This window comes from Pyrus communis, chromosome 14 (genome assembly GCF_963583255.1).
Source record: "Pyrus communis chromosome 14, drPyrComm1.1, whole genome shotgun sequence".
NCBI lineage: Eukaryota > Viridiplantae > Streptophyta > Magnoliopsida > Rosales > Rosaceae > Pyrus > Pyrus communis.
In genome coordinates, this window is record NC_084816.1 from 21665533 (window position 1) to 21689420 (window position 23888).

Here is a 23888-nt window from a genome sequence, read left to right on the forward strand (position 1 = left end):
AAATAGAATAAATTAAATACAAATATTAAGAATTAAACATGGCATGTAATCGAATAATAATCAACAAAATACTTCGGAAATAATCATGTCATGGTTTCATCATAAACCTTGGAAAAGTAGTTTAGTTACACATAGTCATAATAAATATCACGGAAGAAGTCATGGAAGAAGATAAAAACCCAGAAAAGTATGGTAAAACGCACGCTAAGCTTCCCTCCTTCCCTTTGGACGAATTTTGTGTATAAGGTAGTCTTAAGAGAGCCGAGGGTATTATATGTAGTCTAGGAAAACCCTAAAAAGTCAGGTAGAAACTCTCCTAAATAAAAAAAAATTCCTAAATAATTAATAAACAAACTTTCAAAGAATCCTTCTTGGCTTGGAAAACACGTCATATGACTTTCACATCAAATGTGGGGTCAATTTATCTTCTGCAAAATTCTGTAAAAATATGGAAATGTAGCTTTATCTCTTATCTTTCCAAGCATATGTTGCACACCATTAGAAAAATCGAGAAAGCCTTCAAATTGTCATTCTCCCTCAACTGTGCAGTTCTGATGGGATTGCAACTTCTGCGGGATTAACTTACAAAACTAGAATGTTTGGCTTCATGGAAAATTATGAAATTCGGAAAAAATGGTCTTCAGCCTCTTAGCTTCTCCGATTGGCCTTACATCAAAATTCTTTCGGAAAGTCAAATTATCACCAAAACGTCCTGAGTGCACATATTGGTTGAAACTGAGAAAAGGAAAGTAATAAAAGTTCTTTTAAGACCAATTCGTTAACAAAACATAGGGATAAATGATATGAAAGAATAACAAATAATGCACTTATCATTGTTCATCGCCTAGCCCGCTTTGCTCTTCGTATGGATGCGGCTTCCTGCTTCTGGTTTGAGGAGCCGCCTGATTTTAGCATGAATTGCGTCTGAATGTAAATTGAGCTGGCTGTTCCTGCCGGCCTATGTTTGTAAATGGTACCAGTTTTTAATTTATGGAAATCTCCCATCGTTGCTATCAATAAAAAATATAAAAAAAACAAATAAAACTAGTCCACCAATATCAAAATTAAACTCATTGTTTGTTGGTCATGTATGATTGAATTTTCAATGCCCACTCCGACGTTAATTTTTTTTTTTAACTCTACTTAACTTTAATTTTAAAAGGAATTATAAAAACATAATACCATCAGCCACCCCACTCCACCAAACACGATCACCTCAACTCACTGTGGGGTGCAGTGTGGTGGCTATTCGTATTTTCGTATTTTTATTTTGGTTTCTAATTCTTTTTTAAATTAGTAATTAACATTTAAATTAAAGTTAAGAGTTACCACACATAGCATATATATGAAGGAGAAGTTAGATATTGGGAGAATTATAATTTCTTCCTGTATATATTATATAATTAAGCATTTCACATTAGGTAATGAGGAGGGAGAGTTTAGTTATACATATGATATCATGATAATGTACTTATTGATCTTGAGTCTCCTCGGGGAACAATTCCTTAAGAACTGCCTCGCACTCAGAAGTACTCTCCTTCTTCATGAACCCAAGGGGGTTGGCGTAGCGAGCCAAGGCGTTCACACCATTGTTGTGCGTGAGCAAAATCCTAGCCCTCTCGATGTCGAAGTGGTCAGCGCACTCATCGGTAGGGCTGCGCACGGTCCTCACCTCACAGATTTGCTCCTCAAATTCCTTGTGGGTGGCCAGACTGTAGATGCCATTCTTATCGGTCTTGCCTTCGACTACGTATACGATGGTACCATTTTCACGGCTTCTGCACTCCAAGGCTACCGTAGCACCTGCATGCATGCATGCATGCAATTATTTTTAGTTTTAACACGTGCATTGATCTTTGCACGATAAGATGATAGTCTGGTATTACGTTAATGAAATGACTTGCAGCTCAAATGATTATAATATTTACTATGCCCCTTCGGTTCTAAGGTCCAATTCCGTACCCCCGAATATAGTTTGTATAAAAAAAAAGAGACGCCTAGCATTTTCAAGTTTGAGGGACAAAATCACTTTGAGATTAGGGAACAAATAACCTTCACATAAAACCATCTTCCTTTCGTTTTTCGTAAACCAAAGAACATTTGATCATTTGTCACACATGGGAGATCTTAGATACCAACAAGAAGAAATGAATAGATAAAACAGAATATGTATGCAACAATTTTGATATGAACGGATATTAGGGAGACGGAGAATCAAAATCGGGACTTCGAATGTAGACATGTATACTCTTGATTAACCAATTGGTCTACGAGCTCGGTGCATATGTAACTTGTTAGACTACTTACCGTCAATGGGTGTGCTGAGTCTAGTCTCGAATTGGACACGACATGGGTCGCAGTACACCTTGCCCTCCACGAAGAGAGTTCTGGTGGCGGCACCCCTGGTGGCGTACGCGAGAGAGTAGAAGCAGGACAAGGTGACGAAGAGTGCTGCGATACCCAAAGCCTTGGCCATTTTATTTCCCCTTGACGGCGTTATGAATTTCTTCCTTATTATATATGGTGTTCCGCGTTCCCCCTCGTGTTAAGTTTCTTGAAGGCAACCAAAGAGTCCTTTTATAAGTGAAAGAAATTAGGGTTGGTTAGTATTGTGTGGTAATTGTTGGACTTTCTATTTTAAAGTATGTGGAGGGAGTCAAATTACTTGTTATTTTCCGCAATTTTTTCCCCTTCAACTAAAATATGACAAACTTTGACCAAAAAAAGAAAAAACTAAAATATGACAAATTATAAGTAAAGAGTACAAATGTTAAAATTGTTTGTTATTTGCTGTGAATTTCTTATCTGAAATTTGACAAACCATTTTTGAAACTTCAAATATTTGATAAATAGATAATAAAAATGAATACATTGTTCAAACTTCAAGCAAATAAGAAGATTTGAGTATTTTACGTGAAGCTATCAGCTACGACGATCAATTGGATCTCAAAATACAACGTATGTATTGATCAGTGCTTGCAAAATTTTCTTTGAAAAGCTTAGATGCAACATTAAAAGGTAAAACACATTGTATGCACCAGTAATCTAGGGTATTTTCTTCTATATGTAAACAAGAAATTTTAAGTTCGGATGACGAGTTTTATCTCTAATTTTTTATAGGGAAAATAACAGTCACAAAATCTTGAAACAAAGAAAAAGTTAGAAGGTATTAAAAAGAAATTAAAAAAAAAAAAAACAAAAAGTTTGAAAACAAAAGAGGATGTCAACCAGGTAAAGTAGCCAATGAAGAACTTGGCGGCAACTCTTCACATCTCACAAATGGCTTCCTTCTCCACCTTGAACCTTTCACCAAGTCCAAAACCCACAAAACCATTACCCCATTCTCTTCTAAAACCACTGATTCCGGCACCCGAAATCGATACCCGAACTCAAATCCAAACCCCTTACCCGAAGCTCATACTCACCGGCCCTTCCCAGCTCTCCGGCCATGTACCCATCAGCGGCTCCAAGAACTCAGCTTTGCCGATTCTGGCGGCGACCCTTTGCTGCTCAGGCACTTCAAGGATTCAAAACGTGCCCGATTTGTTCGATACTCGCACAATGGCTTCGGTTTTAGTGTCTCTTGGAGCTAAAGTTGAAGTCTTGGACAACGAAATGTTGGTTAACACCAATGGGGTTGGCTCAGTTGAGCCTAATGCGGATGAAATTCAAAAGATCAGAGGTGGGTTTTTCGTCATTGGGCCGTTGGTTGCCCGATTCGGGGAGGCGGTGGTTGCATTACCCGGTGGCTGCAATATTGGGGCTCGACCAGTGGACCTATACATTCGGGGTCTTCAATGTCTTGGCGCTGTTGTTGAATTGAGGTAAATTTTCCTACATTTTTCTTTAAGTTTACATCGGAAGCGCATAATTGTTTGATTTATGTGTTCATAGAATGGTTGCTAAATTTTTTTATCAGACTTGAATGAGAGTAAGCACAGTTTGTCTTTGCAGTGTAGAAGAGGTTCTATAGTCACTTTATGATAAATGTATCTGCCTGAATTGTGATATTATAGGTGGTGAGTCGCTATTAAGCGTAACGCCAGATGCACAATTTCTTTCACGAACTCTAGCGTGCCAAGTAACGAACGAAGCAAAAGGTGCTCTTGCCCACTGAAGCACAGCATATGTACTTTATTAATCATCAAAAGGCAGAGAATGTAGTGTGATGATAAAACACTCTCTATAGGACGTCCAAGGATTTTATTACTGATGCATATGTATATGTGTTCTCTAGTGTTAACCATCATGAAGTACATATTTTACCCTACGCATTTTCCGTTTGAATCACAGTTCTCCACCAATTTTGCCTGTGGTGCTCACAGTTGTTTACTAAAGTTTTTTGTTGTTGTTATTTTCATGGTTATGAACGATGAGATGAGTTGATCCAGTATAATTTTTGCAATATGCAGGGATGGGAAAGTTCAGGCATATGCCGCAAATGGAAGAGGATTAGTTGGAGGAAGTTTCCAACTTGATTACCCGAGTGTGGGGGCAACGGAAACTCTTATGATGGCTGCATGTATGGCTGATGGAAAAACTGTACTGTCCAATGTTGCCAGAGTACGATAAGATGAATCTCACTGAACATTTTAGATTCTGATTTTGATAACAATAGAAGTGTGTTAACAGTTATCATTTGCTGTCTAATTGGATTATGTTAACATAGTGAAGTAACTTACTTTCCCAACAACTCACCGTAGGAACCAGAGGTGGTTGATCTTGCTAGGTTTCTTACCAACTGTGGGGCCTGTGTGGATGGAGCAGGCAGCAACAAGCTTGTTATCAAGGGAAAATCCCAGTTGCATGGTTGTGAATGCGTTGTTGCACCTGATCGTATTGAAGCAGGTACATTTATGCTTGCTGCAGCTATTACTCGCTCATGCATCTCGATATCACCTGTCATACCTTGCCAAATGTCCTCTTTGATACACAAACTATCGGCCGTTGGTTGCAAAATCAAGAAATGTTCTCATGATACCTTGGAAGTATGTAAATCGTCTTTAAATTCTTCTGTTCCCATTTTGGTTGCATCTTGTGGTAATTTATAGTTGATAAATACTTCAGGTTTCAGCAGTGTCCGGACATGGGGGTGCAAATTTGCGAAGCGTTGTGGTTAAGACAGGCCCATATCCTGGGTTTCCCACAGACCTCCAACCACAAATAATGGCTTTTCTGACCACGTGCAATGGTTTAAGTTCTGTAGAGGAATCTGTTTTTGACAAACGCATGAGTCATGGTATGTGGAAGATAATGAGTGTGCTGGTATGCATATTATATATGTATTCTTGTCGTCTTTTAATTTCCCTATTTGGGAAACCGATAATATTGCCAAATAGTACTAATTGCATTGGGATATTCTTATACATGTTCCCTGCTTTCTACCAGTAAGCGAACTGCTAAAGCTTGGAGCAAAGATTCAGGTCTGTGCGAGCACTGCTCTGGTTTATGGGAAAGACAATGGAAGGCAAGCAGATTTTCCTTTTTCGTATTCTAATTTTTCCTTTTCCCAATTGGAAAATAGCATGATTGTGCTGACTCATGTCTGTTATCATGTCAGTGTCTTGAATGGTTCCTCGCTTGTTGCAAATGACATTAGGGGTGGGATGTCACTGGTATTAGCTGGGTTGGCCGCAGAAGGCACTACAGAGATCAGCGGTGTTGCTCATATTGACCGTGGTTATGAGAATTTAGATATGAAACTTCGTTTTCTGGGATCTGATGTCAAAAGATTAATGCCTCTTGCATCCTAATTGAAAAGGTAAGAACCTTTTCCTCCATTATGTTTCTTTTGCTCTTTATGGAGCCCATTCTGACAAGTACACAGAATTTGGTGGTGCGATGAGTTAATTTTGGAACTAAAAGTAATTGCATAATTCAAATATTAGTATATAATCGTTTTGAAAGGTTAGAAAAAGATATATTAGAAAATCACACAAATGGAAGCTCGGGTATGTCTTTGGTACACATCAACAGGTACAAACTGCAAAGTTTATGCGTATTACATGTCAAACGATATGAGATCTCTATACATCCCTTTTTCTTTGTTGCCTTTCAACCATGATATCAACTTTCCTCTTCTCCTTTATGTTGAATTTTCTTCTCGAGAAGGAAATCAAAGAGGCATTGGAGCGCAATGTGAGCATTCTTGCTCTTCATTAGCTGTCCTGCAACTTCTGCTGGCGTGACTTCAACCTCCCATATGAGCCCTTCAATCTGTGTGAAGAGGTTGTGATGACAAAGACCATGGTAATTGAATGCCAGCTGTTTGAACGCCGAAGTGGTGCAATATGACATGTGGATATGCATGTCCATGCGGCCTGGTCGCAGTAGAGCAGGATCTAGCCTATCTTTGTGATTCGTTGTGAAGATAATTATGCGTTCTTCACCACAGCATGACGGAAAACCATCAAGGAAGTTGAGGAGCCCAGAGAGTGTCACCTGTAGATGCAATAGTAAGATAACACATATATCTGTAAGTATTAGTTGCTTAAAGCGATATAATTCTGTCATTCTATTCATCTAGAACTTGAGTGACCAACGGTTTAATCAATGCTAGTCATGCATGCTCTAAATGTAAAAGTGTAAACTGACCTGAGTTTTATTGTTGTTCCTCCATGATTCATCCCTCGGTTCCCCATTTTTCAGCTTGATTGTGCAGTCAACGTCCTCAAAGACGATTATAGATTGGTTAGGCATGGAAAACAACAGCTTACTCAAGTCGGAATTGGAATTAACGTTTGTTAGGTCCAACTCGTAGATGTCATAGTTAAGGTGATTAGCCATGGCTGCAATCCGGCTTGACTTGCCTGTGCCGGGAGGGCCATATAACAAGTATCCACGCTTCCAAGTTTTGCCAACCCTTCTATAAAACTCCTTTCCATTTATAAAGTTGTTTAGATCATCCAACACAGCTTTCTTAAGTTCTGTATCCATTGCTAGGAGCTTGAAGGTCATTGGATGGTCAAGCTTGACAGCATCTGGGAACCATCTCCGCTGTTCAACTGTGTGGAACTTTACCGCCTTGTGTTCTCTTTTAATTTCCTTTGATCTCTCAAGAATGTAGGGCAAGTAAGAGTTCAACACCTTCTCTTTGTGTTTCTTATGAAACGTTAGCTCATAGAATCTTGCTTCTTGTCTTAACGATGCATTAAGATCACCCCGATGTCTAGCAAATGGTGATTTAACCTGTACATAAATCAACTTCCATTTTATTTGAACATTTTCGTATACATCAGCCAACTCTTCACCTCTGTCCACTGACACTGCTAGTTTCTTCTCTTTGGCATCCTTGCTCGCTTTGATTCTTCGAACAGACGGGGTCACTATAGCGCCCAAATAGGCATGAGCGGCCTCAAAAATTTCATTCGGAAATAGTCCTTGAAATTCGTCAATGACAATGGTGAGTTGAGAAGAGAAACGTCGCGAAATGTTATGGAGGCCCGAATAGAAGTAGTTCCAAAGTTTGTCGGAGATGAAATCGTTGGCAATACTTTGAACAAGCATTGCTGAAGCAGCAAGAGTGGCGATAGCAGGCAAAAGAGCCTTCGTTTCAGGCATTTTGTTAGGTTAAATGAAAAGTGGTTTCCCTAATTAGGTGTCATGGGTTGTTTCCTGGACTCTCAATTTATAGCCATTAATTTCATAGATTTTTCATCCATTAGGGATTTTAAATTCGGTTTTCTCTGATTTTTCTTTGGTTTACCAAGCAAGTCTCAAGGAGAAAAATCAAAAAGTGAGGAAAAAAGTCATCAATTGTTTAAATTATTATTTTTTTTTTAAGAAAAGAATTGTTTTTTTTTTAGTACAACAATACATTTTATACTAGAGGGAAGGGAAGTTCAGTTAAGCTACACAATGAATAATATAATTTGATATCGAATTTTCCATTCACGAAATTCGAACATAAAACCTCTTACTTACAAGTGAAGGAAAATACGAGCAGACCGTTGTATTAAGTAGGCAAAGGAATTGTTTACCCTTAAGTAAAACGTTTCTAAGTTTGAAGTTGACCTCTTCAAAAAGATGATGAAATTTCATACATTCGCATATTTGAAGTTTCAAAGTTGAAACTTCCATCAATTATCAATGGTCAAATTTTCTTTTCGTTCTTAATTAGAGTCGTTCAGTGCTTAGAATTGAAATGAATTGAACAACACACTACACTCAATTTCAAGTCACGTTGAAGGAATAAATCATAGTTCGTCTAAAATACTTATCCCTTTCAATCTCTCAAAATGAGAGCGTCCGAAGGGATAAATTTCATTCATGTCTAATCCTTTCGAATCCTCTTAAAATAAAAAATCGTTCACCTCGACTCTCACACACACCTTGAATTATATGAGATACCCAATCCAGTCCAGTTACAGGCAGCAAACGAGGCCAAAATCTCAATTTCAAAAGCAAAGACAAAAGACAGAAGAGGCTCAAAATTTCTCAAATTTTCATCAGGTATTTCTCAATCTAACACAAGATAAAAGTTTCTGAGACGAACTTGGGAACATCAAACTGTTAGAAATACACGCAATGCAAGACACTATTGAACTCAACTACTCATTTATCAGTAAGAACTTTGAGGAAGTCGCACCTACCAAAACAGTTAAAACTACATCAAAAAAGAGAGGAGGTGGAGGTGGGGGTGTTTTTTTCGGTGGGGGGTGTTGATCTTCCCTTTTGTTTTCCTTACAACGAGAGGGCGGGTTAGCACTTCAGAGAAGTCACGATAGTTCAGAATCTAAAACAATCAGAGGGCGATGTTCTTCCTTTCATTTCGGTACCCTTCTAAGCAGCTTGTACATGCCAAAAATATTCTTATGCTGCCAGAGATACGGGATGAAAAAGGAGCGGTACTTGGCAGGCGAGAGCTCCCTGTCTAAGTAAGGCAACGCTCCAATCACCTGCAATTTAGAAGAATACCAATTCAGCACATGGTGATTCATTTAGGGAAAAGTGTAACAGCAGACTGATTTTTACCTCCCAAGTTGATAGGTCACTTCCCCGAGAAGGGAAAGGCCGACTAAGCTGCAGCTCGACAAGGAATGTACATTGATCAAGATCCCGGAGCTGCAACAAGAATGATTGGTTATTTTATAATGAAAAGAATAACAAATACAGGGCCTTTTAGTTTTAAACAAACTAGTTTAGAGAATGGTGATTAATTACATATTGCAAGTCAGATGCTTTGTTCTTATTGTTAAGATATGGTGGCGCTGCTGCAGTTCCACCCAAGGTAGAATTGAATGGGAAGGGAAGAAGTCCTCTGAACCCATCATCAATCCAACGGACCTCTCCCACATAATCAGGAACAAAAAATGATGATGGGAATCGGTGCCATTCACTTCCAACACAGAGAACAGAACCTGAAATTCAGAAGGGAAAACAGAATTTTCAGAATGACATGACTTCCAAAAATTACGTAACAGAACATCAACTTCAGAACCCAAAAAGTTCCTCACACAATTTGAGATTTCAACAAGAAAAATAAGTTCGATGTGGGAAATTAATCAGGTGGTGAGCCTAACCGATATGGAAGTGCATGAAATTTTAACATGAGTTTTCTTCTATTGTACATTCCAAACATTAATAATCCGTACTAAATTAACTGTTAACAGAACATAACAGCAAGATGTTGGTCTCACCTGTTCCTACATCGTCATGATGCTCTAAAAGCTTGTAAACCTCTATAGGGGCAGAATAACCATTGATCACTGAAAACGTGCGAGCATGGGAGGCACATAATATGAGGCTAAGAACCACCGGTCTCAGAATCTTTGCTGTCTGCATGTATAAATAACAATAGTGTGACCATGAGAGGTTTGCAAAGATAATTTAACAATATTTTTTATGAAAAATAGGATAAGCTTACCATAACCGTTGGAGAATTTCCTTGAGAATCATAATCAGATCGGAAAACATCAGGAAAGCTCTCAATGACAGCCGATGCAGCAACACAAATTAGTGGATATATTGGATAAAGGAACCTGCAATGATAAATGGAAATATCTAGTTATCAATCACCTCTAACCTGCACTTGATAACATTGAACAGTCTTTAGATTTTCTGTGGCCTCACCAAAATACCAAAGTGACGCACTAAATATTCCGATCTCAGACTACAAGGTGAGTGCTGCCTATGATTATGGTAAGATGTATGGAAATACTTTTTGTTCTTTTTTTTTTCAAAAGATGTATGGAAATACTTCAGAGTTATTTTAATTGCAGAGAATTAGGGGAAACAAAAATGGTTTTTTGTTATTATATAATATAGAGGAGAAAGTATAAGTGGAAACATCAAGCACAGAGCTATAAACAGCATTTGAATTGTTTACTGCAAATGCACGATTGTGCAAATTTGGGAAATGGTAGATTTCGTTGAAAATAAGCAATTTTAACTAGCACGAACATACTCAAATTCAACCAATTATAGGAAAGTTGTGCAACAGTTTTTCCCAGATATCGGAATATTTATTCGAACCTTTCTTCTTTGTGTGGCTGCAAAGACATGAATGCCAACCAAATATATACTGGCGAGACAACAATCAGCAAGTTGGGGGCATACTTTTTCCTTGCAATCGGCAGCATTGCCAGGAACAGCAATGCAAGTACAAAACAAAAGTTAAAATTGTTAAATCCGTTCCTTATATAATATAGCGGCCCCTCAGTTCCATACAAATGGCTCTCACCGCCTCCTGCAACATTATAGATCAACAGATTTAACACGGATGATGTCCATCTGCTGTAGTAGTAATGATCAACGAGAACCGAGGATACCTGAAAGACCTCCAATGTATAAGCATAAGCATGATAAAGAGAAAAAAAAAAAAAGCGATAACTTAACATGAGAAATTATAACTCTATTTGTGTCAATTATGTAGGTACAGGCACTATACTTTGTTCATTCACAAACGAAATACCAATAATGACTTACAAGAAGAGCAACAGATATGGCGGCCCCCGCAAGAAATGCTTGTTTGAATCTTCTAGCTAGAGAGTAGAATGTGACTGGCAAAAAAGCCAAGATTGAGAATGGCCAACCAAGGATTACACCCACGGCTGCAACTGCAACTGCCATGGCGTATTTATCAAGCAGAAATAAACCAGATGAAAGAGACATGGCATACATGGAGAACGAGCTTGGCAAGAAACCTGGAAAATAATGTCAACAACACTGTCATTCATGGAATAAATAGCTCCAGAAAATTAAGAGAGCTAAAATTGGAAAACTGAAAACAAAATGAACAATCACAAAAAAAAAAAAAAAAAACAGAGATGTTAGAAATCCTGAAATGGAATTTTCAAATCAAAGGAGAAAAATGAAAAGGCAACCCACTTGTGCTAGCGAAAAAACAACCGCTGGTTAAGCATAGCATTGCAAGTGTGTAAGAAGCAAGGCGTTTTCCATACTTTCTTGAAAGAGCAACTACCAGGACAGTGTCAGTGATAACAGAAAGGAGACCAAGAAAGATTCTAACAGCGTAGAATACTCTCACCTATAAGCAAAAAGAATTGGTTCAGCACAACAATATATAATTGAAGGCAAGACATAGCCTTGGGCTAACAATGAGAAGATACAGTTCAAAAGGCAAGGGCAATAAGAAATCTTACTTTTTCCTCAGCAAACAACCAGGAAGCAGGCTGACCCACCAATTCATGGAAAAGAATGTACAAATATGACCGAAGTGCAAACTGTGAACTGCAACAAGCATATAACAACAAAAACCATAGGTAGGATTTCTAAAATACAAAATGATAGCACTCATTATCGAATTCACAACAGCAGTGAAGCAGGCAGTAATTTAAGAGCACGCAACAAATGACACTATCACCGAGCTAAAAATACTATGTTAACAATGACGAGCATCTAACTCCACCTACAAAATACTAATCTAAGACACATGTCTCTACACCATAGAATCCATTCCAATGTCAGTTTGTAAAAATCAATTCAATGAACCAAAAGCCATTAGGCTAGAGATTCGCTTACTAAGTACTGTAACGAACAAAATCATATTGGTTCATAAGAAGGTTGCAAATTGTTCATGAGTTGCAAAGGTCTACACAATCTTGTACATTGAGTAAGAAGCAATTAACTTTTCGACAACAACCAAATTTCCCAATAGATTAATCCAGGGACTAAAGCAGAGATTAATAGTTCACTACAAATTATAACCAAAAACAGCATATACCAACATCTTTAAGAACAAATAAACTTCAAATAACCAAAAAACAATCAAAACCCAGAAACAAACACCAACAAAATAGACAAAATTTCAATTTTCAAAGAGGAAAAAGAAAAATTTGAAAACAATTGAAAGGGGTACCTGTATTCCCAAGTTTGGAAGCCAGATTTGTAGAGAAGGAAATGGAGAGGTTCCCAATAATTGAAGACCTCGTCGCAGTCGTGTATGATGTTTGATGTGGCGCTCATGTACCTCAGCATTCCCAGAGCCACCAACGGAAAGAACCACCCCAACCCTTTGTCGACGCCGCCGTCCGATTTCCCTTGCTTGTCGACTTTCGAGTAAGATGACGACGACGGCGATGATGATGAAGGATCATCGGACGGCTGAGGGCGTCGCAGCCTTGTCGACAGAGACATGGTGAACTCTGCTGCTGTAGCTTTTCTGGGTTACTGGGTGGAATGGGTCTGCCGAGGAAAAATGGTTCTTTGCTTTCTTGGGAAGTAAAGATTAAGAGATAGTTTGGTGATTAAATCCTCCACCAGTCCACCACTTATGTTAAAGTTCATATTTTTATTTCCCAAAGGTGACAAAAACAAACCATTTCCCTAACTTTAGCATAACACATTATTCAAAAGTATTACCTTTTAACCCTCTGGAAACAATCACGAGCTGCTTTAGTAGTTGGGAAAGAATTGCAAACTCGTATTTTACACGGTATGTCTGAGTTTGATTTTTGATCGTGTGTGAATCACATGATGGTGACCAGAAGGTAGTTGCAATGCTTATGTGAATCTTCTTAGCCTAAAAAAAATAAATTATCATGACGGAACTACTAACTAGTCCTATTTTTAAAAGAAAAAAACCCCTCGCACGTCGTTATTCTTGATTTTTGAATCCTTTTACACAACCCAACTCGTACAATCAAACATGAAAGATTTCGAGCTGCAGCCAAAGCTGTACAATCCTCAAAGTATCATCAATTGGATGTCCAATCATAGCAATTGCATCCGCTCTGCAAGAAAATTAACGTTTTGAAAACATGCTTTGAAAGGATAGTTGTAAAAAAACTGTGAATGGTGACATTTCTATCTTTTATTTTCCGCTTATATATATGTCTGGTAAATAATTTTTACTTTTTTATACAAGCGATATTTTACTTCCTTGCGTTTGTGTAAAACAATCCTAGAAAATTTTATTTTGGGATAATTTGATGGCCAAGAAACCAAGCCATGAAACATGAAGCACATAAATGCCATTTTGTATTGAAGCACAACAAAACAGTTCCACTGAGAGTTTGATTTCTTTTGTGGCAACAATGACAATGCTGGCTCTAGTTATTCTGCACAGCAATCTGATCACAGAACTTAACCAAGTTCACTCAAATATCTGGCCTTTAGGTGGACGATCAAAAGTCATCGTCCACTTTTGGTAAATTTAACTTCAGTTTTTTCGGGACACAACCCGTCTCTCAAATGCAGAAAAACATAAAGAAAAGAGCAGATACAGGCATTTAACCGGTGTTTTGTAAGCCGGCAGCAATACCCTTCATTGTCAAGATGAGGGTGTCCTCCAGACCAGGCGCGTACTCACTTGTCGGGTTCAGCTTCACAAGTTCATTAGCCGGTTTGTTTGATTCACTGATTTCCTTTGAGATGTGTGGCCGTAGTGTGACGTGGAAGTTTGGGTCACGGATCCTTTTCAGTGTATATGCTTGGCAGACGTTGAGGGTTGTGATGTATGAATCACGCAGGCGGAGTCTTTGCTTCAGGTGCAGGTCCCCTTCAAGAAGATCCTTGTGTCCAGCAATCTGCCAAGGGAAAAGGCAAACGTCAGTTTATGCAGTAACAAATCACCACAAATGCTTAAAGAAAACTGATGAATTTCTTCGTATATTTTAGGATGTACTCAAAATGTAACAAGTGCTATCTCAAAGTCAAAGATTTTACCTGCAAGAGAAAGTTCTTGGTTTCTTCATAATTGGACCTTAATCGCTCTCCAAATGACCATAGGTCTTCAGAAACAAGGAGTTTATCATATAACGCAGCTATTCCGGGGTTTCCCTTGGCAAACACCATTTCAACCAAATCAATGGTGACCCTGAAGAAAGGCCATTGGTTGTACATCTCTTGCAGCATGTGAAGATTCTTAATGTCCTTCTTAATGACATGCCTGAAGGCTGCTCCAAAGCCTAACCACACAGGAAGATGGAACCTTGTTTGTGTCCAGGCGAAAATCCATGGGATTGCACGAAGTGATTCAATACCACCACTAGGTTTTCGCTTTGAGGGGCGACTGCCAATGTTCATCCGACCATACTCCAGCTCTGGTGTAGCCTGGATCACACGTACGCAATGGTCATTACATTGTAATTAATCAGAGCATTTAAAGGTTAATGTGATTAGTGTAAAGTATCAAATGCTTACAAGACGGAAGTACTCGACAAATCGGGGCTCTTGGAAAACAATGGAGCGGTAGTCCTCTGTAGCTACAACTGCCATTTCGTCCATCAGTGCACGCCATTCTGGTTTTGGTGAAACTGGCGTATGCATTCCATGCTCTAGTGTAGCAGCTGTGAAACGCTGCAATGTTCTAAAACACAAGAGCTCCTCTCCAAACGACTGCTCAATAACTTCACCTTGGACAGTGACACGGAGTGAACCATGAATTGTATCTGGCGGTTGAGACAATATAGCAAGATGGGTGGGCCCACCTCCCCTTCCTACAGTGCCACCACGACCGTGGAACATGGTTAGCTTCACACCAAATTTCTTAGCCACGTTTATAAGCTCCTCCTGTGCCTTGTATAACTGCCAGGCTGCAGAGAAACGCCCAGCATCTTTACCAGAATCTGAGTACCCAATCATGACTTCTTGCTTTCCATTGATCCGCTCTCTATACCAATCAATTGAGAAAAGCCGTGCCAAAGCAGCAGGAGCAGCCTCCAGATCTGCAAGCTTCTCAAACAGTGGAACGACTCTTAGTGGTTTCTTCACATGGCATTCGCGTTGCAGGAGCTCAACTGCAAGCACATCAGATGGAGCAGTAGCCATGGAGATGATGTATGCTCCAAAATTATCAGATGGAAGTTCTGAAATCACATGTAATGTGTCCAAAACATCAGAAATTTCTTCCGTTTTTGGAAGATCAGGGCCAAACAGTGGGCGCTTGCCACATAGTTCAGATAAGAGCCACTCCTGACGGCGTTCTTCAGACCACTCACGATAGGAACCAATTTCCAGATGCTTGGTGATGGCGTCAATCACATCAGTATGCCTGTCAGATTCTTGCCTAATATCGAGCTTCACAAGTGAAAGTCCAAAGGTGGACACTTGCCTTAAGAAATCAAGAAGTGATCCATCAGCAATTGCCCGGTCACCACAAGAGCAGAGTGATCTGTAACAGAGTTCGAGAGGTTCCAAGAACTACACATAATTTAAATTACAATTAGGACTACAGTCAACTAACCAGAAAAAGAATAAAGGGGCAAGATATAATTTGATACTGTACACGATGGACCACGAATCTGCAATCATACAACTTATAAAGAATAGTAGTACCTGCTCAACACTGATCAGTGTTGCCTCCTCCGGAATGTCAGAGTGCCCACTGGCTAACAACTGACGAGAACGTTCACGTGTATGATAAAGCTTATCCCTTACATCACCGAGAATCACACGGTAGGGTTCATTTGGAGGAACTTGCTTCCAAAATTCTGAATCGTGAAACAAAGGCAATAAGTATCACAGGCATCACAATGTTCACAGCTCCAAAGGAAGTAAGTAAAACTAGATATAAGGTTCGTTGCCATTATGTTACTGCAGTAAGTTATGGTTATGGAGCCACAAAACATTAGTATAAGCCAAAGTTTTACTCGGGCTTTACGAAGTGTAAAATTAGACTTGGTCCGTACATTGTGCACCTATTTACCATTGAAAATGTTATCTTAATTAAAAATATATATTATAGCGTGACGTGTGACGTATTACTCATTCTAGTTTCTTTAAATCCATCACGTATACAGTTTCCCTCTGCATCTCATAAAAAAATGCAGTACAGGATGTAATTTTAAAAACCATATCAAGGGGCGAACCACAATAGAACTATGATTACCTATGTAGTGCTTTGCATCTCTCCTCGTGGACCTGTGAAGTACATCTGCACAAACACGGAGTTCATCATTGCAGCGCCACATAGACAACTGCCAGAAAAGAAAAGAAATTAGCAAATACAGGCACTAACATGGAAGGCAACAAACGCCTCACTCAAACCAAAAAGAAACAAACACTTCAATGAGTAAACAAAACTCCTTAAACACAATTTCAAGGTGCTTTTTCAGGTACCTCAAACATAAGATCCTCTATCTGAGAATAGTACAAGTTTGCAGCCATCATTCTAGCCAGTAGGCAAACGTCCCTTGTGACCTCGGGAGTTACTCTTGGATTACCTGCTCCCATGAAGGAAGACGTTAATTCAAATTAGTGAATGATGCGCACAAGCACACAAGTTGGCACATGTATCTTACGTTCAAGATAGCTTAATTTATGTTAATGAAGCAGAGACGTACCATCACGATCACCACCCATCCAGGAAGAAAACTGAATAAGTGGGGCGTTATGGGGAACACGCTCATTAATCCCAATATTCTTTAAAGCTGTATCCACACGACGGAGAAATTTTGGGACACCCTTCCAAATTGTTTCATGGAAATAGCTCATCCCCGCTCTCATCTCATCTTGTGGAGTGGGAGCTGTTCTTCGGATCTCATCTGTACGAAATGCAGCTTGGATCTACATAAGTTGAAATACCAACATGTATGAGAGTAATTGACAACTGATATCATTTCAAGCTCAAACGCAAATTCTACAGGACCTAGAATATCCTTCCGGATTGTCTCGTGTAAAGATAACATTTGGAAAATCTTGCCACCGTTGAATCTCTGGGAATTTCAAATTTGACGAAAATGCCTTTTACAGGAGTCAAAACATATTCTCAGCAATACATATATGGAAAAAAGTCCTTTTTAACGCCCTTTTTCAACGCTCACGTCAATTAAATCAAAGAATTGACAGTACATAAACGAATAAGTAAAATGATTACCTCTCTCTGAAGTGCCTCATCAATCTCCTGCTTATCATCAGGAGTAATGTCTTTCGCGTACAACTGGGTTAAACAATTCCGAATCCTGAAGAAATGTGAGTGTGCATAAATGAGAGAAAGAGCCATAAGATTCTAAGCCATAAACCTACATGGGGATCTTTTATTTCTAACGTTCTATGAATCAAGGATGCAGACTGAAGTAGATCAAAAGCAAACCTTCCGTGCTTCTGAAGTAAGGATCTACGAATTGATTGTGTAGGATGAGCAGTGAGGACCAGATCTACAGTCTGATTCTTGAGAGCATCGAAAACCTCTTGAGGGGACTTTTTTAGATCCCCTACAAGCCTCTTGAGAGTTTCTTCAATGTCTGATTCAGTCGTTGCAGAATTTTCATCTGCAAAGTCACCCTTTTTCAGCTTGTTTCGTCTGCGGTAAGCAATCTGGACCTCCTCAGCCAAGTTGGCCAAGCTAAGCATGTGGGCGAAGGATTTTGCAACAACAATAGAATCCCCTGGGTCCAAACTTGTCAATACATTTCCAAGCTCTGACAGCTTTTTCGGGTCATGCTTTCCTTCATACTCAGCAGAAAGCTCATAACATGCTTGAACCTATGCAAAAATGAACATCTCGAATCAGTGAATCGCATAAGTTGTTCTTAAGCGTGCAACTCGTAACACTATCATAATCAGTTTCCGAAAAACCAACAACGTTAAAGATCATAGGCATTAACCAAATCAAACATCTCAAATTGATAGGCCTAGGAAACTACTGATTAAGATATCATGAACAGCATTAGGATCTCCATATGAATTGGACTTCTATCGAAAACATGAGATGTACATTCCTTAAAGGATCCACAAATCCACCAAAACCAAAAGGGTTCAAACAAAATTGATAAGGAGTTTCAAATTACACACAAAGTTCCATACTTTTAGCAGTAGAATAAAAATGCAGCATATTCCGATCACAAATTCAAGTGTTTTTGCATCATGGGTACCAATCAAAATCAAGATTGAACATCTCAAACCGATCGAAACCAAATTTTACAGCCATCAAAACTCACCGTTTCCCTGAGATCCTCTCCATGTAAATCTTGGAGAATATCCAGAAACCGATCCAAAAGCAGAGCATCGTATTCCACCAGCTTGTCGTCCTCGCTCACTTTGGCCGGAACCAGAAGCCGAAGCTGCGCGTCGATGGACGCCAACTTCTCCAGATTCCTGTTAGCCATTGCTCCCCACTGAGCCTCACTCTGCGGACAACTAACCCACCACAAAACAAAACACAAAAATTCAGAACTTGACAAAATACAAAATAAAAACCCAAAAAATGGAATTTGAACAAATGAGACTGAAATCTCGGATTGGATCAAAACACAATGGCACAAAATTCTGATCAGGACCCAGAAAAATAGAGCCTGTAAAATGGAGTAATCAACGGGCAAAAGCCACGCGTAGTGCGGAGATTGTGCATACAAAAACAAAGCATTTATGGAGAAAAAAGCTGTGATCTTTTTAAGACCCAGATAAGAATGATCGAGTATCTTCTTGTGGATAATAGTATTATGGGGTACCTGATTCTGGGGAAGTTTGGACTTTCAGCGGGGGGATGAAGACGAAAAGTGGGATCAGCGAAACAGTGAGTGAGTGAGAGAGCGAGAGAGAGAGAGAGGTGTGAGATCCGAAGGAAGGTGGGGAGCGATTATTTATAGAGAGTGTTTTGGTCTGCCGATTTATGAAGTTTGGCTGTTTTTAACTTTTTGTCTCGGTCACAGTCACTGACACCGTTCACAATTTGGCCATTCTTGACTGTGTTTATTCACTTTTCAACTGTTCATCTCCTCTCTCTCTCTCTCTCTCTCTCTCTCTCTATCTCTTACATACTTTGAATCTTGGGAAGGGTTGCAGCGGAGGAATATCCGATCAAAGATGCTGCAATTATTTGTGTACTTTTTCATTGTGTGGATATGGTTTTTCAATGTCAATATTGCTTTTCCGTAATACTGAAAAATATAAAAAAGGATTTCTCAATTTCTTGAAACGACTTATTTATAAAAAATAACATCAACACACCATTTCTCATCTCATTTACATTTTTCGGTTTCGTTATTATTAGATTGAACAATTAAAGAAACATTAATGATCGAAATCAAAATTAACATAAAGGGTGCAAAAGATAAAAAAAAAAAAAAAAAAAAAAAAAAAAAATTGAAATTACTACCTTTAAAGACATTGTTTCCCAAATTCAAGTTCTTTCTTTTTCTTTTTCTCGATCTAGTTATAAAAATGTGATTTTTTTTTTTTTTAACAAACGATATTATTTATACTAAGAGAGTGAAAAAGTGGGCTAAGCCTCACAATGGGCTAGCAATAATATGATTCAGATTTACTTTTGACGAAAATCGAATTTAAAACCTCTCACCAACTACCTTTTTGCTAAAGATGCATTTGTATTATACAAATTTTATAATCAAAACCGCTCAATTTTTAATACTATATAAAGATCTTTATAATAAAGTGAAAATTTTAAAATATACCATTATACGTGTCAGGTATGTCTCATTGCAACACATTACGGTGCAAAAATTTTAAGAGCTTTTATCATAAATGATCTTTGAATTTGACCTAACTAATTATTTGGTAACTCAATTTGAAAATCGATGAATTTCGTGTTTGAAATTGACCAAACACATCAATTGGTCTCTGATGTTAAATTTTGTTACACTTTCTGTTAGTTTACTAACATGACACAATGTGGAGCTCACATTGTGGCGATATACGAGTGGTGTTGTGGGCTTCACATCGTGTCACATTAGCAAACTAATAGAAAATTTAATGGCAAGAACCAAACTGATGTGTTTGGTCACTCTCAAAAACAAAATTGATTGATTTTCAAATTGAATGACCAAAATGATGAGTTAGGTCAATTTCATAAAGCATTTGTGATAAAAATTCAAATTTTAAATTCATTTTGATAAAGACTCCCATGCAACCAATATTTTATCTTGATATTGTTGTCTTCAACCACTTAGTACTACGGTTTAGTGGTATTTTTCTTCACTTGTAAGTGAGAGGCCTGACTATTATGAGGTTTAGCCCACTCCCGCACCTCCTTAGTAAAAATACTATCATTTGTTCAAAAAATAATAACAAATATCATTACCGTTCAATAAAATTATTATTATGAGTTCAAAAAGTCATTATGTGAACGCTTTACTCATTTTACAGTTCTGTTCATCATTCATTTTGTTTGGTCGAATCTATTCATCATTCATTGAAAAATTAAAAGAACTTGTAACTCAACCCGCACACATAAAAATCAAAGTTCCATAACTTTCAAATTGATGAAGAACCATGCAATCCGACCCTACATTCGTAATATTATTCATCCCATGTGGAACGTCCATTTTTAGAGCATATTGTTATTCATACATTTATTTTTACTTCTACTTTTATTAATTTTTGGCTATTGCTCATTTTCAGTTTATTTAATCTGACAACCAAAAATTAAAAAGGATATGTAAAAAGTAAAATAGTGTGTAGATAACACTACCCTTTTTAAACTGACATGGTTACCAAATTTGGGTTGGTGCAAATTATTTGTTGTAATGTGACCTAAAGACGAACTTTTTAAATAAAGCATTCGGCGTGCACGTTATCGTGCAACATGAATTTCTTAATTTAATTACTTTTCTTTTAGGATATTTGGAGTAGAGGGCTTGGATTAGTAAATCAAAACTATTGCCTAACTTGTAGTAGTGATCACACATCATTCATCACTCTTAAGGAATCAGAGTTTTTTAGTCCATGACTTCCAAAACGAATCATTTGACCAAACATAAGTTTTTAATACAAACGATGTTCTGCATTAAATTAATCTAAATTTTGAAATGAAAATTTAAACTCATGTGCAAAAGAGTATATTTTTCTAGTAAATTTGGCTAAGCCCAGATTTGCGACCTCACATTAGTTTTTGCTTCAAGTAATCTTTTTTACCAACGTGCTGCGATATTCTGTTTTAATACGACATGAACGTCAAATTTGCGTTTTCGTGAATTATATGCGATGTTGATAAAATAACTTGGTTTTTTTAATAAATTGTTATGTATCTGTGTTACTAGTAACTACAACCACCATGTGCATGTGACATGGATTAATTTCCTTATTATTCGTTTAGCTTAGTGGAGTAGATGGCTCCTATGAAACTTTTAGCTTTAAGTTGTGAATAAAAAATATTTTGTTCCTCATCCATCAAAACAATAAGTGCGTCTTATGTTCACGTAGTTAAATTAGAATTAAATTAATACTCAAAGAAACTCCGTGAAGTACGAGTCATTACCCTCCAAATTTGTTTTCATCATTATTAATCACTTAAAATCAATTAAATTGCGCTTATATACTCCAGCCCTTTCTCATCAATGGACTCTTGACGAATACGAATGAATGCAATTTGTTCGATAAATTTCTACGTATAAGAGATATTAAAGAGTTTCAATGTAGAGGGGGCGTTTGTTTGCCCTCATTAAACTCCGTTGGACTGGACTGGCTTAACTGGGATTGCTAAGCCGTGTTTGGTGTGAAGAAGGACTAGCGTTAATCAGACTAAGTCGGATTCGTCCTGACTAAGTCCTTCGCTAGGTAGTCTTAGCGAGTCCCTCCGAAATGTATGGGATTGTTAGTCCTGTCTCCAAATCTGCTTCTTTTTTACACTGCATCGTCTGTACGCTGTTTCATCTCCGTCTACCCACCCCCAAATCAGCTTCTCCCATTGCCAAAATCTCAAAATTGAACCACCAAAATTCACAAAAAAAAAAAAAAAAAAAAAAAAAAAAAGCAAAACAATAACAACAATGGGAGAAGTTGATCATCAAGCATTCTTCCTTTTTCCCAAAAAATTTTGAGATGGCTATCTTGTTTTGGAATTGCAGACGGAGAAGTCGATGCATGTATCAGAGGGAGGAGAGAGATTCAAAAATTTTTGGGATAAAAAAGGTGAGGAAGGTGGAGATGCCTAATAGTGGGAAGAGGGTGAAGAGGATGAGCTTGTCTTGAAAGATCTACCATGACCTTGTTTTGAAAGACTGCGTTTTGCAAGAAATACAAGGAGGAAATGGGAGAATGGATGGAGTCGGAGGGAAAAGATGGGAGAAGGTTCCAAAGAGAGGTAAAGTGGGGAAAAAGAAAGAAAAGGGTTAAATTAATATTATTAGATAAGTGTTAAATAATATAATATTATATTTTGTTTGTATTCTGATTTTTAGTTCTACATTGCAATAAACGCTTCACTAAGTTAGTCCAGTTTAGTCTAATCTAAGCCAATCCAACTTAGTCTTTGAAGTTAGTTCAGTCTGAAATAATTCGGTGAAACAAACGTACTGAGCTGAAAAAAAAAAAAAAATCCTCTCTCTCTCTCTCTCTCTCTCTTTTTTAAGTGGATAAACTAGATTAGCCTCCACGTCTAGTCTATAAAAATACTTTTCTATGAATCGGCTTAATTATTTGAGAAATGCTAAGAAGATTTTCTCAAGGTGAGACTTTTCATATACTCTCCATCACCCCATCGTTTTTGCACAATGTTTTATAAAGTTGTCACGAGAATTGGTTGAAAAACATAAGGGGCAGAAAGTCCATAGAGAGTCTCACTTTGAGAAAGTTTCTTTAGCATTTCTCTATTTATTTTACGGATAATGCTAGAGAGATTAAAATTGGAGATAAAGTTTACAAACTAAATTATATGTCACCAATAGAAATAAACACGTTTAGCAACGCTTAACTAATAAACCAATTATCAACTTCTATGTCTTTTAGTTTTTAAATTTTATCTACAAGTTTAATTTTCAAATTTTATTTAAAAATTTAATTTCCTTAGCATTACTCTTATTTTACTCAACTTTTTTTTTTTTTGGATCAAATTACTCAGCTGAATTGAATAAACCTAAGTAAGACAGTTTGTATTGGACCAATAATAATTAATATTGTCGACATATACGTATACAAGAGCATGCGCACATTGTCAGGTCAACTGAAAATTATTGTATTCATATGATGTTGCACGAATCTATGAACAGGCTTGCGCATGAGAGCCTCAACTGCATCACAATTTTTTATTTGTCTGATTCTGTTATTTTATTTTATTTTATTTTCAATATTTGTTTCTTTTTTTAATGATGAATCAGGTCCAAGTAAATTATCCGAGTAATCAGGTTAATCGTGCACACTAGCGTGTGATTCGGTCTGGGATCATACTTCCATCTTACCATGTGGTTTGATGTTAGAACATCTTATAATATATTTTTTTTCTCGTTAACTCAACACAAAACGGCATGAAAATAATATGTTTCGGATTAACCTTTTAAGAATCCGTTAACAAATTGAGTCGTTCTCAAATCACCGATTAAGATAACGAGTATGACACGTAAATGACAAGACCACGACCCATTTTCTAGGATTAGACAGTAAGCATGAACAGTGGCCAAGCCAGGATTTCGGATTAGGAGGGGCTTCTCACAAATATTTTAAAAAAAAAAAAAAAAATTGGTAGTAGTTACAAAACTATTAACCAAAACATCATAGTATATATATGAAAAGTAACCAAAATTCAAAATAACATA

At 37.7% G+C, this 23888-nt stretch overlaps 5 protein-coding genes across 5 annotated transcripts; 1 reads left to right on the forward strand and 4 right to left on the reverse strand.

Moving 5' to 3' along the window:
- Positions 1-1360: 1360 nt before the first annotated feature.
- Positions 1361-2537, reverse strand: LOC137716622 (olee1-like protein). Its single transcript, XM_068456066.1, has 2 exons — positions 2308-2537; positions 1361-1803 (listed from the first exon to the last, which is right to left on the reverse strand). Exons 1-2 carry the CDS (start codon positions 2474-2476, stop codon positions 1472-1474), a joined length of 501 nt encoding a protein of 166 aa, XP_068312167.1. The 5' UTR covers positions 2477-2537; the 3' UTR covers positions 1361-1471.
- Positions 2538-3231: 694 nt separating this feature from the next.
- LOC137716415 (uncharacterized) lies at positions 3232-6621 on the forward strand. The gene is made up of 7 exons (XM_068455866.1): positions 3232-3824; positions 4413-4563; positions 4704-4988; positions 5068-5239; positions 5389-5467; positions 5561-5761; positions 6112-6621. Exons 1-6 carry the CDS (start codon positions 3244-3246, stop codon positions 5751-5753), a joined length of 1461 nt encoding a protein of 486 aa, XP_068311967.1. The 5' UTR covers positions 3232-3243; the 3' UTR covers positions 5754-5761; positions 6112-6621.
- Positions 5792-7660, reverse strand: LOC137716416 (AAA-ATPase At3g50940-like). Its single transcript, XM_068455867.1, has 2 exons — positions 6595-7660; positions 5792-6441 (listed from the first exon to the last, which is right to left on the reverse strand). Exons 1-2 carry the CDS (start codon positions 7558-7560, stop codon positions 6067-6069), a joined length of 1341 nt encoding a protein of 446 aa, XP_068311968.1. The 5' UTR covers positions 7561-7660; the 3' UTR covers positions 5792-6066.
- Positions 7661-8418: 758 nt separating this feature from the next.
- LOC137715513 (alpha-1,2-mannosyltransferase ALG9-like) lies at positions 8419-12738 on the reverse strand. Its single transcript, XM_068454862.1, has 10 exons — positions 12320-12738; positions 11604-11691; positions 11329-11488; positions 10927-11144; positions 10474-10769; positions 9866-9980; positions 9639-9777; positions 9163-9359; positions 8974-9063; positions 8419-8897 (listed from the first exon to the last, which is right to left on the reverse strand). Exons 1-10 carry the CDS (start codon positions 12595-12597, stop codon positions 8766-8768), a joined length of 1713 nt encoding a protein of 570 aa, XP_068310963.1. The 5' UTR covers positions 12598-12738; the 3' UTR covers positions 8419-8765.
- Positions 12739-13411: 673 nt separating this feature from the next.
- On the reverse strand, positions 13412-19003 carry LOC137715849 (phosphoenolpyruvate carboxylase, housekeeping isozyme). The gene is made up of 11 exons (XM_068455199.1): positions 18852-19003; positions 18342-18540; positions 17495-17886; positions 17279-17363; positions 16746-16968; positions 16522-16625; positions 16292-16379; positions 15739-15893; positions 14605-15603; positions 14128-14514; positions 13412-13988 (listed from the first exon to the last, which is right to left on the reverse strand). Exons 2-11 carry the CDS (start codon positions 18507-18509, stop codon positions 13692-13694), a joined length of 2898 nt encoding a protein of 965 aa, XP_068311300.1. The 5' UTR covers positions 18510-18540; positions 18852-19003; the 3' UTR covers positions 13412-13691.
- Positions 19004-23888: the final 4885 nt, after the last annotated feature.